Source organism: Panulirus ornatus, chromosome 11, assembly GCF_036320965.1.
Source record: "Panulirus ornatus isolate Po-2019 chromosome 11, ASM3632096v1, whole genome shotgun sequence".
Lineage (NCBI taxonomy): Eukaryota > Metazoa > Arthropoda > Malacostraca > Decapoda > Palinuridae > Panulirus > Panulirus ornatus.
Genome location: NC_092234.1, coordinates 1,004,212 through 1,020,168, shown reverse-complemented (window position 1 = coordinate 1,020,168; position 15,957 = coordinate 1,004,212). Strand labels below are relative to the sequence as shown.

The 15,957-nt window shown below is 39.5% G+C and overlaps 1 protein-coding gene across 6 annotated transcripts in view; it reads right to left on the bottom strand.

Annotated features, from left to right (window-relative positions):
- Crag (DENN domain-containing protein Crag) overlaps positions 1–15,957 on the bottom strand; it is a 346,089-nt gene that overhangs the window by 229,214 nt on the left and 100,918 nt on the right. For all 6 annotated transcript variants that reach the window (XM_071666294.1, XM_071666290.1, XM_071666288.1 and 3 more), the window contains 3 exons: positions 9,408–9,530; positions 6,941–7,146; positions 3,057–3,177 (listed from right to left, as the gene is read on the bottom strand). In XM_071666294.1, the coding sequence (XP_071522395.1) occupies positions 3,057–3,177; positions 6,941–7,146; positions 9,408–9,530 (450 nt within the window). The remainder of the gene's footprint in view (positions 1–3,056; positions 3,178–6,940; positions 7,147–9,407; positions 9,531–15,957) is intronic.

Below are 15,957 nucleotides of genomic sequence, written 5' to 3'. Positions count from 1 at the left end.
ATCATAGGGTGGGGGAGGGGGCGAAAATTTTGGGAGCCTTGAAAAATGTGTGGAAGTCGAGAACATTATCCCGGAAAGCAAAAATGGGTATGTTTGAAGGAATAGTAGTTCCAACAATGTTGTATGGTTGCGAGGCGTGGGCTATGGATAGAGTTGTGCGCAGGAGGATGGATGTGCTGGAAATGAGATGTTTGAGGACAATGTGTGGTGTGAGGTGGTTTGATCGAGTAAGTAACGTAAGGGTAAGAGAGATGTGTGGAAATAAAAAGAGCGTGGTTGAGAGAGCAGAAGAGGGTGTTTTGAAATGGTTTGGGCACATGGAGAGAATGAGTGAGGAAAGATTGACCAAGAGGATATATGTGTCGGAGGTGGAGGGAACGAGGAGAAGAGGGAGACCAAATTGGAGGTGGAAAGATGGAGTGAAAAGGATTTTGTGTGATCGGGGCCTGAACATGCAGGAGGGTGAAAGGAGGGCAAGGAATAGAGTGAATTGGAGCGATGTGGTATACAGGGGTTGACGTGCTGTCAGTGGATTGAATCAAGGCATGTGAAGCGTCCGGGGTAAACCATGGAAAGCTGTGTAGGTATGTATATTTCTGTGTGTGGACGTGTGTATGTACATGTGTATGGGGGGGGTTGGGCCATTTCTTTCGTCTGTTTCCTTGCGCTACCTCGCAAACGCGGGAGACAGCGACAAAAAAAAAAAAAAAAAAAAAAAAAAAAAAAAAAAAAAAAAAATTTGGAAGTCAGTTGTTGTTTGCTGATGACACAGCGCTGGTGGCTGATTCATGTGTGAAACTGCAGAAGCTGGTGACTGAGTTTGGTAAAGTGTGTGGAAGAAGAAAGTTAAGAGTAAATGTGAATAAGAGCAAGGTTATTAGGTACAGTAGGGTTGAGGGTCAAGTCAATTGGGAGGTGAGTTTGAATGGAGAAAAACTGGAGGAAGTGAAGTGTTTTAGATATCTGGGAGTGGATCTGGCAGCGGATGGAACCATGGAAGCGGAAGTGGATCATAGGGTGGGGGAGGGGGCGAAAATTCTGGGGGCCTTGAAGAATGTGTGGAAGTCGAGAACATTATCTCGGAAAGCAAAAATGGGTATGTTTGAAGGAATAGTGGTTCCAACAATGTTGTATGGTTGCGAGGCGTGGGCTATGGATAGAGTTGTGCGCAGGAGGATGGATGTGCTGGAAATGAGATGTTTGAGGACAATGTGTGGTGTGAGGTGGTTTGATCGAGTGAGTAACGTAAGGGTAAGAGAGATGTGTGGAAATAAAAAGAGCGTGGTTGAGAGAGCAGAAGAGGGTGTTTTGAAGTGGTTTGGGCACATGGAGAGGATGAGTGAGGAAAGATTGACCAAGAGGATATATGTGTCGGAGGTGGAGGGAACAAGGAGAAGAGGGAGACCAAATTGGAGGTGGAAAGATGGAGTGAAAAAGATTTTGTGTGATCGGGGCCTGAACATGCAGGAGGGTGAAAGGAGGGCAAGGAACAGAGTGAATTGGAGCGATGTGGTATACCGGGGCTGACGTGCTGTCAGTGGATTGAATCAAGGCATGTGAAGCGTCTGGGGCAAACCATGGAAAGCTGTGTAGGTATATATATTTGCGTGTGTGGACATATGTATATACATGTGTATGGGGGGGGGGTTGGGCCATTTCTTTCATCTGTTTCCTTGCGCTACCTCGCAAACGCGGGAGACAGCGACAAAGTATAAAAAAAAAAAAAAAAAAAAAAAAAAAAAAAAATTTGGAAAAAAATCTCGGCTAGCCCTGGATAGGCTGCTTGCACCAAGTCAGAGATACTTTCATAAATATAAGATGAATATCGTGTGTGAGAATTTATCTCGTGTGCATGTTTGCATAATTACCTTTTCTTCTGTTTTGAATAAATGCCAATGAGAATATTTAGTTATGTTATACAATGAAAATTTTATTCCATATTTTTGGGAGCGGTGGGCTGGAGATCCTCCTCTCTCGTTTTTTTTTTTTTTCTAATTTTCCAAAAGAAGGAACAGAGAGGGGGGCCAGGTGAGGATATTCCCTTAAAGGCCTAGCCCTCTGTTCTTAACGCTACCTCGCTAATGTGGGAAATGGCGAATAGTATGAAAGAAAAGAAAAAAAGAAAAAAAAAAAAAATATACACACACACACACACATAAATGCCCATACATGCACATATACATATCAACATATACATACACAGACATATACATATATACAGATGTACATACATATCCATACTTACTTGCCTTCATCCATTCTTGGCACCACCCGTTCCCATAGAAAACTGCATTGTTACCCCCTGCTTCATTGAGGTAGTGCCAGCAAAACAGACAAAAAAAGGCCACATTCACTCACACTCAGTCTCTAATTGTTATGTGCAATGCACTGAAAGCATAGCTCCCTATCCACAACAAGGCCCCACAGACATTTCCATGGTTTACCCCAGACATTTCACATACCCTGGTTCAGTCCACTGACAGCACATTGACCCCAGTAAACCACATTATTCCAATTCACTTTCTTCCTTGTACACCTCTCACCCTCCTGTATATCTGGGCCCCAATCGCTCAAAATGTCAATGGGTCACTCCATTTCAGATGTTCATGGGGGCCATATGAAATCAGGCATACAGAAAATAATAAAAATTTTACCTTTATGTTTACCTTTCTGCCTCAGGCTCCCTTTTGATAGTTCACACAGTCCACAGGCCACATCCAACAGGTGGGATTACAAGTCAAGAAGTACGGTTATGAATGTGTGTCTTTGTAGGGTGAGCACTCCACTACAATGGAATAAGTGTTCTTTGTCTCCAGTATGAAAGTAACATCTAGGTATGAGGGTTCTTGATATGCTGAATCAGTTTTTGCAGTACTAGACAGATGGGTGGTAACCAGAACATAGGTGAGAAAGGGTAAATCGTACATGTCTAGAGAGTGTAGCTTCAGTTGAGTGTATTTCTAGTAGATTGGGGTTCAAGACTGGAATGGGAAGGCAGTTGTTTACACTTAAGGAGGTGACAGACAATTAAACTTCTTTTATCCATAAGAACTTACTTCATCAGCTTGAGACAGATGGAGTTTCTGCATGTTGGTAAGGATTTTGAAGGCCAACTGCAAGAAGCGAGCCTTGTGGTGCTGTGTTGAAGCAAATGCTGGTAGGTGTGTGAACCAGAGGCTGGAAAGATAAAAGAGTAACTTTGGAAACTAATGCACTACCCTGAAGTCTCCTCTGGCTATACCTCACATCTTTTTCCTTCACACATAACACCTGACAGGTGCTTCCTCAACTTTGCATATCAGAGAGAATATAGATTCAGCATCAATTGTTCCACACCAACATTCATCAACTGTGGATGGAAAACTGTGGCTCTTACTTCAGTAAAAAAACATTGTTATGAACTATCTGCAAAAATAAAGCTTGTAACCTACAACTTAGTTAACAATGTCTAGCCATAGAGGGATAAATCCATATCTTATATCCATGTTAGGACCAAACTAATCCATTGATCAACTATGACATTCACCAGCTGCGATACACAAAGTCCATAACTTGTAATCTGCTATGGAACATAGGAAACCTACGGACCAATTCATATACTGACACCATAAGACATGAGATAAATTTTCTCATCTCCATTTTTGTTATTTTCTTTTATACTTAATTGCTGTTTCCCAAGTCAGTGAGTCAGTGCCAGGAAACAGACAAAGAATGGTCCACTGAGTCATATACACATATATACACATAAACGCCCATACATGCACATATACATACATATACATATCAACATATATATACACATACACAGACATATACATATATACACATGTACATATTCATACTTTCTTACCTTCATCCATTCCTATCGCTACCCCAACCCACAGAAAGCACCATCGCAACACCCCGCTTCAGCAAGGTAGCGCCACGAAAAGAGACAAAAAAAGGCCACATTCATTCCCACTGTCTCTAGCTGTCATGTGTTATGCACCGAAACCACAGTTCCCTTTCCACATCCACGCCCCATAGACCTTTCCATGGTTTACCCCAGATGCTTCACATGCCCTGGTTCAGTCCATTGACAGCACATTGACCCTGGCATACCACATCGTTCCAATTCACTCTATTCCTTGCATGCGTCTCACCCTCCTGTATGTTCAGGACCCAATCACTCAAAATCTTTTTCACTCCACCCTTCCACCTCCAATTTGGTCTTCTGCTTCTCCTTCCCTCCATCTCTGACACATATATGCTCTTTGTCAATCTTTCCTCACTCATTTTCTCCGTATGTCCAAACCATTTCAACACACCCTCTTCTGCTCTCTCAACCACACTCTTTTAATTTCCATACATCTCTCTTACCCTTTCATTACTTAATCAGACCACCTCACACCACATATTGTTCTCAAACACTTCATTTCCAACACATCCACCCTCCTTGGTACATAACTATCTGTAGCCCATTTTTGTTGTATAATTCCTAAATCTTTGCAATCAATGGGATGTGAAGCATCTCTAGTGAATATAAGACAATCCAAACCTCCAATACTGAAGATCTTACCAACTTCTTTGGAACAATTTCTACTTGGGCCTGAGAGGCTAGTCTATCAACAACTAAAACTAAAAACTATTTACCAAAATATTTTTGCCTAAAAGTAAAGAATATAAATAGCTTTCTATGCTTTTGTAAACATCTTTTCTTAAAAGAAGTGACTGGTCAAACATAAAAGATGTCTGTTCATTTACAACCAAGTTATCTGGAGTCATGAATTCATATGATTAAGTGCAAATAAACATATGGTCAAAAGCCCTACAGCTCATGTCATAAGAAAAGTGCCTATAGTATGGTAAAATAAAAAAATGAATGCACTGATGGAATGTACTGTTTGTGACCAACTTATCAATACAAGGGAGAAATATAGTTTTGTAAGCTGCACTGGCTGACTATTAAGCAAAAAATACCTGTCCACCTACAGGCAGGCTGTCTCAACACAGCAAGATAAATGGTAAATTAAGTGATGAGAAGAATATTGGAAAATCAACTAACTGGGCAAGTACACCAAGCACCACACTTAAAGTTAGACAGAATGTGCAAATAACAAAATACTGTTTCAGTTCAAAAGCATCACAATCACATCAGATGTTATCAGTTGCACACACATGAGGAATATACCAAAACTGACAGACAAATCAAAACAAAGAAGAAAAGCTTCACAAGTTCACATACCAGTTCCTTTCACTGCTATTAGAAATTCAACAAGGAATGCCACAGGACTCCAAGTTTAAGTAAAGAAAGAAAAGGCCTACAAAAGAAAGATAACTGACCATTCAATATTTGAAAAGATAAGGTCTACAGAATGTCAGCCCAAAACATATAAATCAATAATGATAATATAAGCAAATCAATTGTGCACATGCCTTACACCCTTGATAAAAAAATTTGAGTTTCTAGCAGGTTTCCTTTCACACCATATATACTTAAGACTTTCAGCAAGGCATCTCTATCAACCCCATCATATGCTTTCTCCTGATCCATAAATGCCACAAGCAAATCCTTCTGTTTCTCTCAGCATTTCTCACACATCCTTTACAGCAAACACCTGATCCACACATCCTTAATCACTTATAAAACCAAAAAGTTCCTCCTGAGCCAGATGCTCTCTACATTCCTTCGCCCTCTTAATCACCATTCTTCCATAAAACTTACCAAGTACACTTAAACACTCACCTTTGTTCCTTTAGCCTTCATACAAAGGCACATACATGCATTCTGCCAACTCTCAGGCACCTTAGTATAATCAATGCATTCATTGAAAACCTTACTAACCAATCAACAACACAATCACCCCAACTCAAACGAAATTCATCTGCAATACCATCCACTACGACCACCTTGACTACTTTCCATGAGTCTCTCACTTTGCATACCTCCAAGAACCAAAATATCCTACACCTGCCACCATATCACCAAACAACTTCAAAAATCCCTATTGCCTTCACACCTTTTCCATATCTATCTATATCTCTGATGCCTCTTCCCTACTGGAACTCCCTTAAAAGGGTGGCCCTGACTAAAGTCTCCATAACTGGTGAACTCCAGTGTCATAACTGGTGATTTCCAGTTACACTTCCTAGCCTTTAATGCCTCACCCTTAACAAGCTACCAGCAGAGGGCAACTCTTAGACAGCGTTTCTGAAGGCTTCTACCTAATGCTCATACAAACTGCTTCCACATAAAGTTCCTGTCTAACATTCCTACCATTTGCCAAAAGTCAGGGCTAGCAAATAGCGCTCATCGCCAGAAAATGTAGTTAAGAAGAATGACTTGTGTGAGTTAAGTGTTGTAAAGAATCATGTATGATAAAGAGTGATTATATGTTTGTGGACATGATGTCAGTAGTCCATCTATGGGTGAGGCAGGAAGAAAAGACATCTACCTGGGTCAGAGGAGTGCAACTTGACAACCACTGAAGTGTTGGCTCACTATGCAGCCATCATTAATCTTCCTGACACTCAAGCATGTTGTACCAGTAATATACCTCCCTGGTCGGTGGCTGCCTGCCACCCATCACCACTACCTGTTACCATTTTCCCATTTGACCCTTTCAATGATGTTCCTATTCGTTCCCTTCTTTTCCTCATATTATTAATCTCCTTCTAAAACATCATTTTCCCCTGAAGTTTACTGAAATTTGCTCATGTCATCTCTCAATTGTCCTTTTTTTCAATCTTTGCATCTTCACCTTGCTATGCTAACTATTCCTCTTGCAGATCTCCCAATTATTTGTAATCCTCTCCTCATAAGATCTGCCTATTCTGCTTGCTAAAGGTTATAGTGGATCAAATTTTCTTACAATTCAGAAGGCATTTCAAAAAATAAGCTAAACCTAATTCTAATGCCACTAAGGTATTAAGAGTCCTTGTTTCCTTATAAGTCACTGACCTATAACATGTGGAGAGTAAACACTTTGCCCAAAGTATGGGTGTCTGAGAATATCTTGAAGCAAGTCTCTGGTCTGTCTTGACTTCTTGCTTTGTGCGACGGGCTAGAGGAGAGGCTGGGGTAGTCTGAGGGGCCTTCATCTTTGGGGGGAGCACAGGCTTTGGCTCACATAGAGGAAACAGCTCAGGTTTAAGCTTTGGGAAAGCCTACAAAGAAAGTGAAACAATTAACCCAATACTGCAATACAATCTTTTCTTTACAATAGTCAACATGGGTAAGACACAAATATGCTCTTATTGAAGCCTTGTCAGCAGGAACAAAATACAATGGAGATTAATATGAGCTCCTCAAGTGCAAGGCAAGCACATTGGAGCAATAGATAAGGCAATAGACAGAAGTAGTATGTAGAAAATTGACAGTTGTAGGTAGGAACATTTAAGCAGAAGCATTAGGCAGAAAAATCAGGCAAAAAAGTAGTAAGTAGGGACATTAAGCAGGAGCATTACATAGAAGTAATCAGTAGGAACATTAAGTAGGAGCCTCTGCAAACACTGTGCTGGAGTTGCCCTCTGCCAGTGGCTTGTTAAGGGTATGGCATTAAAGGATAAGAAGAGCATGAGTTCACTATTTATGGAGACTATTGCTGTAGTCACCCCTTATGGGAGTTCCAGTTAAGAACAGGTGTCAGAGGTATAGACAGATTGAAAGTAGTAGTGTTCAGGCCAGACCACCTCACTTGAACCTTGGGACTGTGCGATCTGTGTTTCTGTGTCAATCTAAAAAGCATGTTCATAACAAATGACATTTTAATAACAAAAATTACTCACTTGTACTTAACAGGTTTAGATGTAAGAATGTATGCCATCTGACCCATAAAACTTGTGAAAAATAAGTAGTAACATCCAGTCCATTATAATAAATTTACGGGTAAGGTGTCCCAGTCATTACATAACTCAATATTCTGGTTTTCCAACTCTTAAAATCAGCCACATAGTGCTTTGCCTGAATTAGTTTATTTCCTCTTTCATAATGTTGTTCCTTCAAAGCCGGTTTATCACCCGACTGTTGATAAAACACTTGCATTTCATTTTGTATTCAAAATTGTCATAAACAAGTACAACTTCATAGGAATATCTATTTTTATTCAATATTCTCTTCCATGTTCATCTTGCAATGAAGAACTTTTCAAGTTGTCAGCAAGTCATACTGTGAAAAAAATGTATATCAAAATGAAAAATCACCTTCACAATATACAAAGGATTGTAATCACCACCAAATGAGGAACCAGAATATTGTGAGCTTAAAGCATAATTGTTCCTAATGCAACACTACTCATAGTAAATATCAACTTGTAGAGTACAAGGAGCAAAAACGAAAGTATATGGCAGAGTTTTAATGGATTTACGAAGTTTAACAAGTATCAAATTCTATTCTATCTTCATTCATTATAATTTTCTATATGATAATCATTTATCATTCTGTCTGACAAGCACTTTACTCAAATGTATGCAGCCTCTCACTATAATCACATATGTCCTCTGCTTAAGTCCACTGTTTTTAAGAGAAGGGTCTTCCATAATACTTTGGCATTTCTAACATTATTCACTTTGCATACCAAGCTTAGTCATCATAAAATTTGTCTCTTCTTACCATTATCCACACAGAATTCCTATACAGCAAGGCTTTGAGTTGTGATGCATCAGATTTATAACACTTTCAATAGTAGGGTACGTTGTATTGATTGACACCATGCTCTAACATGTGACACATTGGAAAAACAAAAGATTTTTATAATTTGTTTAAAGGAGGTTGATTTCATTATTGTTTCTTCTTGGTTTGAGGATTACTTGAATCAGATTGGGGCCCATATATATTCATAATTCTTTTTAACAATGTCCTTTCATCTGCTGATGCATTATTTGTTGTTCTGAATTTATACCTACATCCAATCAATTCTCCTTTTGACCAACTTACAACTAATTTGGGTTTGTCTAAACTTTGCAATAACTCCTCTACCTCTGTCAGGATTTCATTACACACTTCCACATCAGTTTTAAGTGATCAGCATATCATTATGTTAAATGCATCTGTACGTGGTTTGCTTAATGCTACTGATTTACAATTCCTTTGACAAATTTTCAATCACAGCTTTCCATTAATCTAGCAGTTTACAAAGAATACTACATGGCCTTGTTTACTTCTACCTCAATCTGCTTAGGTCTCCTAACATCTTAACCTCCTTTATCTTAAATTACATTAAGATATTATGAAAGGCAGCAATATTTTGACTATGAACATCAATTACATATCACCTTGCATTTTCAACTTACCTTCCTTGAAACCACAGATGAACAATAAATCAAGTTGCAAGTTATTGTCTGATTTGTTAAAAATGTTCTCTTTTGCCAAAGAATCCACTGATGATCACAGAAATGCACAGGTACGGTAAAGACTACAGGTAACTTACAGAATAAGAGTAGGTTAGGCCCTCAGGAAGATAGACAGGTTCTGGTGGAGGAAGGAACAATGTGTGCTCACTCTGGGCCATCTCCACCTCAAGAAGACGGATACTGGCATCTTCGTCAATCACCTGATATGAAAGAAGTTATATGATAATGCTTGAATATCCTACAATCTCAGCATATGCAACATTTTCTTTCCAGCAGTACAGTAAATACCAAATTGATTCTCTCTACCATAAGCTGTCCTATATTCATGAATGGCTAATGTGAGAGGCTAAAACTCTAATGAACTCTTAAATGATGGATGACTTGCAATTTAGCAATCACAATTTGGATAAAAAAGTCTCCACATTTTCCAATTCCCATTACAAGAAGAAAGAAATACGAGCAAAAGTAATGAAAGTAATGAAAATGTATAAACAAACAAGCTAACATAACTTATATGGCCATGGCACAGCATGAGAGAGAGAGAGAGAGAGAGAGAGAGAGAGAGAGCTGATGACAGTTTAGAGTGAGACATTGCAGAAAGTTGGGGAGGTTTGTGTACGGAGAAAGTAGAGTAAATGTGAATAAAATCAAGGTTAATAGGTTTAGCAGTAAAAATACATAAGACACTGTACTAGGTTTAGCAGTGAAAATACATTAGACTGTGCGTTAATAGTCTACATGTCAAGTAATGTTTTCTCTCCCTAACTTTGGGACCATTACAGGCTTCAGATTAGATAGTAATACTGAACACTCATAATCTAAATCTCTTTCATCTGGTGGCATCATTACATTGTAAAACATTCATTCTGGTACACTTTGTACTTTAATGACAGGATGTGTGACAGATATCAATTTTTGTTAAAACTAGGATGTTTAAAGAATCAGCATTTAATCAGGTGGATAGCTAACTGATTAGTGTCACATACAGGTAGCCTTGGTCAGACGTCAAAGGAGGAGTTGGATCAAACATTGAGTCAATGGAATGATGTAAGTAGGAGGAGGATGCTGTGAGTGTGAATACAGGTAACATATAGGTTTGAAAGAGATGGGATGTTACTGTTTAATATGAGTTTAAATGGTGAAAAATAGGAGATTGTGGTTGAATTTAGGTATGTAGGAGTAAAGTACAAAAAGGATGATAATAGGCAAGCTAAAATTAAGAGAAGAGTCTTATGAATATAAATGAGAAAATTTGGATGTGTACTAGAAGTTTTGTTGACTGGAATAATTCTATGTGTAGTGTGAAAATGTGCATGCATAAAGGGTGCTTTTGCCAACTGATGGATGGATGTAAAATTCAGGTGCATGCAAGTTAGGTAAGGAAAAAAAGTAGATATGGATAACTTGCATGACACAGAGAGAATTAAAATTAAGAGTGGAGTCGGAACATTTGGGCAGGAGCATCAGGTAGCAGTAGTAGGTAGGAGCTTTCAGTACACACATTAAGCAGTAGTCAGTAGAAACATTAAGTAGGAGCCTATGCAAACACTACACCAGAGTTGCCCTTTGCCACTGGCCTGTTAAGGGTGAGGCATTAAAGGCTAAGAAGTGGCACTGGAGTCAACTAGTTATACAGACTGTTGGAAAAAGCATCGGATATACAGATTGATAGCAGAAAAAGAGAAAAGTAGTTTAAAGTGACAGAACTTGGAGGGTATCCAAATAAGAATTGGAAGGAGTAAGGAAAGGGGGAACTAAGGATGAGGTGGATGGCTTGATTGAAAGATGCTTTGAAGGATCTGGGCCTGAGGTGTTACACAGACCACACAGATCCAAGATTCATGCAAAGTGGTCTGGCCTTAATGCTACTTAAGAAAGAAGAAAAAATAAAACAAAACAACCCCTTTGAAAACTGCTGAAGAAAACGATAGCAAAACAAAGGCTCTCTCCCCACCCTCAAGTGCATGCCAGAAAAAAAAGGTAAATACCTTGCACAATCAATATGCCTGAAAGAAATTCTTAAAGGAATGGTAGAATGAGCCTGACTACGTCATGCATTTCATCACTATTTGTTATAAAGACAATACTCAGGATAAACTTGAGTTCCAGCCTCTCGGCTTGTCATGCCTATGTTATTCCTGATGCTGAAGAATGATACAACTATCCTTATTTACTCCCTCAAAGCAGGTGACATGGGTTAATCAATGTTAGTATGTCACTGCAGCATGGCCAGGGAGAGATCAGTGGCTGAGAAGGTAGCTTGATATACCAGTGTGTTATGATGACTGATAAAATGAATCATTCAATACCAGAGTAACAAGTGATGATCAAGACGAATTTTGAAGATATGGGTGTCGCCCTGAACAACACTTTTTATGAGCTTAATTCCATGCATCAATAATGTCGTTGGTAAAGAAATATTTTGTACATTCCAGATTAACTCGGAGACCTCTAAGTTTTAGTCCATTTCCTCTAGTTAATAATGCTGTCATTACTGTAAAGAAATTTTCACTATCAATGTTGTTGAATTCCTTTAGTATTTTGAAACAATGTTAATTTGTCCTGGAGGTGCCTCTTGCTTAAAGAGAACAAGTTTAATTCTCACAGGTATCAATTTAGTTGCTCTTTGCTGAACTGCTTCCAGTTTTAGAATAACCTTACTTAAGTGGGGGCCCAAAACTGCACTGCATATTCAAGGTTTGGTCTAACTAGACTTAGGTACAGTGGCAATAACACATCCTTGCTTTTGTACATAATGTTTATGTTAATAAATCCTTACATCCTATTCACTTTCTTGGCAGCTTTATTACAACTGGAAGAATTTGGGGTTTCTGGAGACAAAGAACCCTAGATCTCTCACAATAGAAGTGTCCTTTATCTTGTGGCCCATCAGTTCATATTGATATTTTTGTTTAGGTTTCCTAATTGTATGAACTAACATTTATTGGCATTTACTATTTACAAAAACATTCAGCACTTTTATCTAGATCGTCTCGTAATCTTAACCTAACTATCTTCTTCAGTTAATATGGCACTGCTGGTCTTTGTCATCTGTAAATTTGGGTACTAGGTTATTTAACCCTATGTCAATATTGTTAACATAAATGATGAAAAGTATAGGCCAAAGTATGGATCCCTGGGGGACTCCACTAGGAACGAGTGACCATGGTGATGATTCTCCATTCATCCAAACTCTCTACATCCTATCATGTAACCTAGTTTATATCCAATTTCCTATGCAACCAGTAATCCCCATGACCTGGACTTTATGCATCAATTCAACATGGGGAATTTGTCAAATGCTTTCTGGAAGTCTGGAAATATTGCTTTTGTTTCACTATGGGTAGAGAATAATTTACAATAAAATTCAAGGAGGTTTGTAAGGCATGATCTGCTGTCAATCACTGAACAGGCTGTATTTTTATAGATAGGCTATGATTCTTTCTCTAACAATCGGCTCCAGAGGTCTACATATAACTGATGTGAGACTAACAGGAGGGTAAATACCAGGCAATTAATGGCTTTCTTTTTTGTATATACAAGTGACATCTGCCAGTCTCCAGTCCTATGGAACTATTCTATCCTGGAGATATTTACTGAAAATATGGGTCAACAGTCTGGGAATTTTTATATTTGATGTTTTTATTACTCATGGGTAGAAACAATCAGGACCTAAGGTCTTATTAGTCTTCAACTTATTCATCTGTATTAGTACTTCTCTAACTGCTTGCTTTGCTTTGTCACTGTCTCCTGCATTAGCAAGGTAGTGCAAGGAAACAGACAAAAGAATGGCCCAACCCACCCACATACACATGTATATACATACACATCCACACACGCAAATATACATACCTATACATCTCAACGTATACATATATATACACACACAGACATATACATATATACACAAGTACATAATTCATACTGTCTGCCTTTATTCATTCCCATCGCCACCTAGCCACAATGAAATAACAACCCTCTCCCCCCTCATGTGTGTGAGGTAGCACTAGGAAACCACAACAAAGGCCACATTTGTTCACACTCAGTCTCTAGGTGTCATGTAATAATGCATCGAAACCACAGCTTCCTTTCCACATCCAGGCCCCACAAAACTTTCCATGGTTTACCCCAGACGCTTCACATGCCCTGGTTCAATCCATTGACAGCATGTCGACCCCAGTATATCACATCATTCCAATTCACTCTATTCCTTGCACGTCTTTCACCCCCCTGCATGTTCAGGCCCCGATCACTCAGAATCTTTTTCACTCCATCTTTCCACCTCCAATTTGGTCTCCCACTTCTCCTCATTCCCTCCACCTCTGACACATATATCCTCTTGGTCAATCTTTCCTCACTCATTCTCTCCATGTGACCAAACCATTTCAAAACACCCTCTTCTGCTCTCTCAACCACCCTCTTTTTATCACCTCACATCTCTCTTACCCTTACATTACTTAATCGATCAAACCACCTCACACCACATATTGTCCTCAAACATCTCATTTCAAGCACATCCACCCTCCTGCGCACAACTCTATCTATAGCCCACGCCTCGCAACCATATAACATTGTTGGAACCACTATTCCTTCAAACATACCCATTTTTGCTTTCCGAGATAATGTTCTTGACTTCCACACATTCTTCAACGCTCCCAGAATTTTCACCCCCTCTCCAACCCTATGATTCACTTCCGCTTCCATGTTTCCATCCACTGCCAGATCCACTCCCAGATACTGAAAACACTTCACTTCCTCAAGTTTTTCTCCTTACAAACTTACAAATTGACTTGACCCTCAACCCTACTGTACCTAATAACTTTGCTCTTATTCACATTTACTCTTAACTTTCTTCTTTCACACACTTTACCAAACTCAGTCAGCACCTTCTGCAGTTTCTCACCCGAATCAGCCACCAGCGCTGTATCATCAGCGAACAACAACTGACTCTCATCCACAAGAGACTGCATACTTGTCCCTCTTTCCAAAACTCTTGCATTCACCTCCCTAACAACCCCATCCATAAACAAATTAAACAACCATGGAGACATCATACACCCCTGCCGCAAACCTACATTCACTGAGAACCAATCACTTTCCTCTCTTCCTACACGTACACATGCCTTACATCCTCGATAAAAACTTTTCACTGCTTCTAACAACTTGCCTCCCACACCATATATTCTTAGTACCTTCCACAGAGCATCTCTATCAACTCTATCATATGCCTTCTCCAGATCCATAAATGCTACATACAAATCCATTTGCTTTTCTAAGTATTTCTCACATACATTCTTCAAAGCAAACACCTGATCCACACATCCTCTACCACTTCTGAAACCACACTGCTCTTCTCCAATCTGATGCTCTGTACATGCCTTCACCCTCTCAATCAATACCCTCCCATATAATTTCCCAGGAATACTCAACAAACTTATACCTCTATAATTTGAGCACTCATTTTTATCCCCTTTGCCTTTGTACAATGGCACTATGCAAGCATTCCGCCAATCCTCAGGCACCTCACCAAGAGTCATACATACATTAAATAACCTTACCAACCAGTCAACAACTGAATAAATTCCACTGCAATACCATCCAAACCCACTGCCTTGCCGGCTTTCATCTTCCGCAAAGCTTTTACTACCTCTTTGTTTACCAAATCATTTTCCCTAACCCTCTCACTTTGTACACCACCTCGACCAAAACACCCTATATCTACCACTCTATCATCAAACACATTTAACAAGCCTTCAAAATACTCACTCCATCTCCTTCTAACATCACCACTACTTGTTATCACCTCCCCATTAGCCCCCTTCACTGATGTTCCCATTTGTTCCCTCGTCTTACGCACTTTATTTACCTCCTAAACATCTTTTTATTCTCCCTAAAATTTAATGATGCTCTCTCACCCCAACTCTCATTTGCCCTCTTTTTCACCTCTTGCACCTTTCTCTTGACCTCCTGTCTCTTTCTTTCATATATCTCCCACTCATTTACATTATTTCCCGGCAAAAATCGTCCAAATGCCTCTCTCTTCTCTTTCACTAATAATCTTACTTCGTCATTCCACCACTCACTATCCTTTCTAATCTGCCCACTTCCCACGCTTCTCATGCCACAAGCATCTTTTGCACAAGCCATCACTGCTTCCCTAAATACATCCCATTTCTCCCCCACTCCCCTTACCTCCTTTGTTCTCACCTTTTTCCATTCTGTACTCCTGGTACTTCCTCACACAAGTCTCCTTCCCAAGCTCACTTATTCTCACCACTCTTTTCACTCCAACATTCTCTCTTCTTTTCTGAAAACCTCTACAAATCTTCACCTTCGCCTCCACAAGATAATGATCAGACATCCCTCTAGTTGCACCTCTCAGCACATTAACATCCAAAAGTCCTCAATTAACACGTAATCCAATAACGCTCTCTGGCCATCTCTCCTACTTACATACGTCTACTCATGTATACCTCTCTTTTTAAACCAGGTATTCCCAATCACCAGTCCTTTTTCAGCACATAAATCTTTACCCTAGATGTTTCACAGGTCCTGGTTCAGTCCACTGACAGCAAGTCAACCCGGCATACCACATCGTTCCAATTCACTCTATTCCTTGCATGCCTC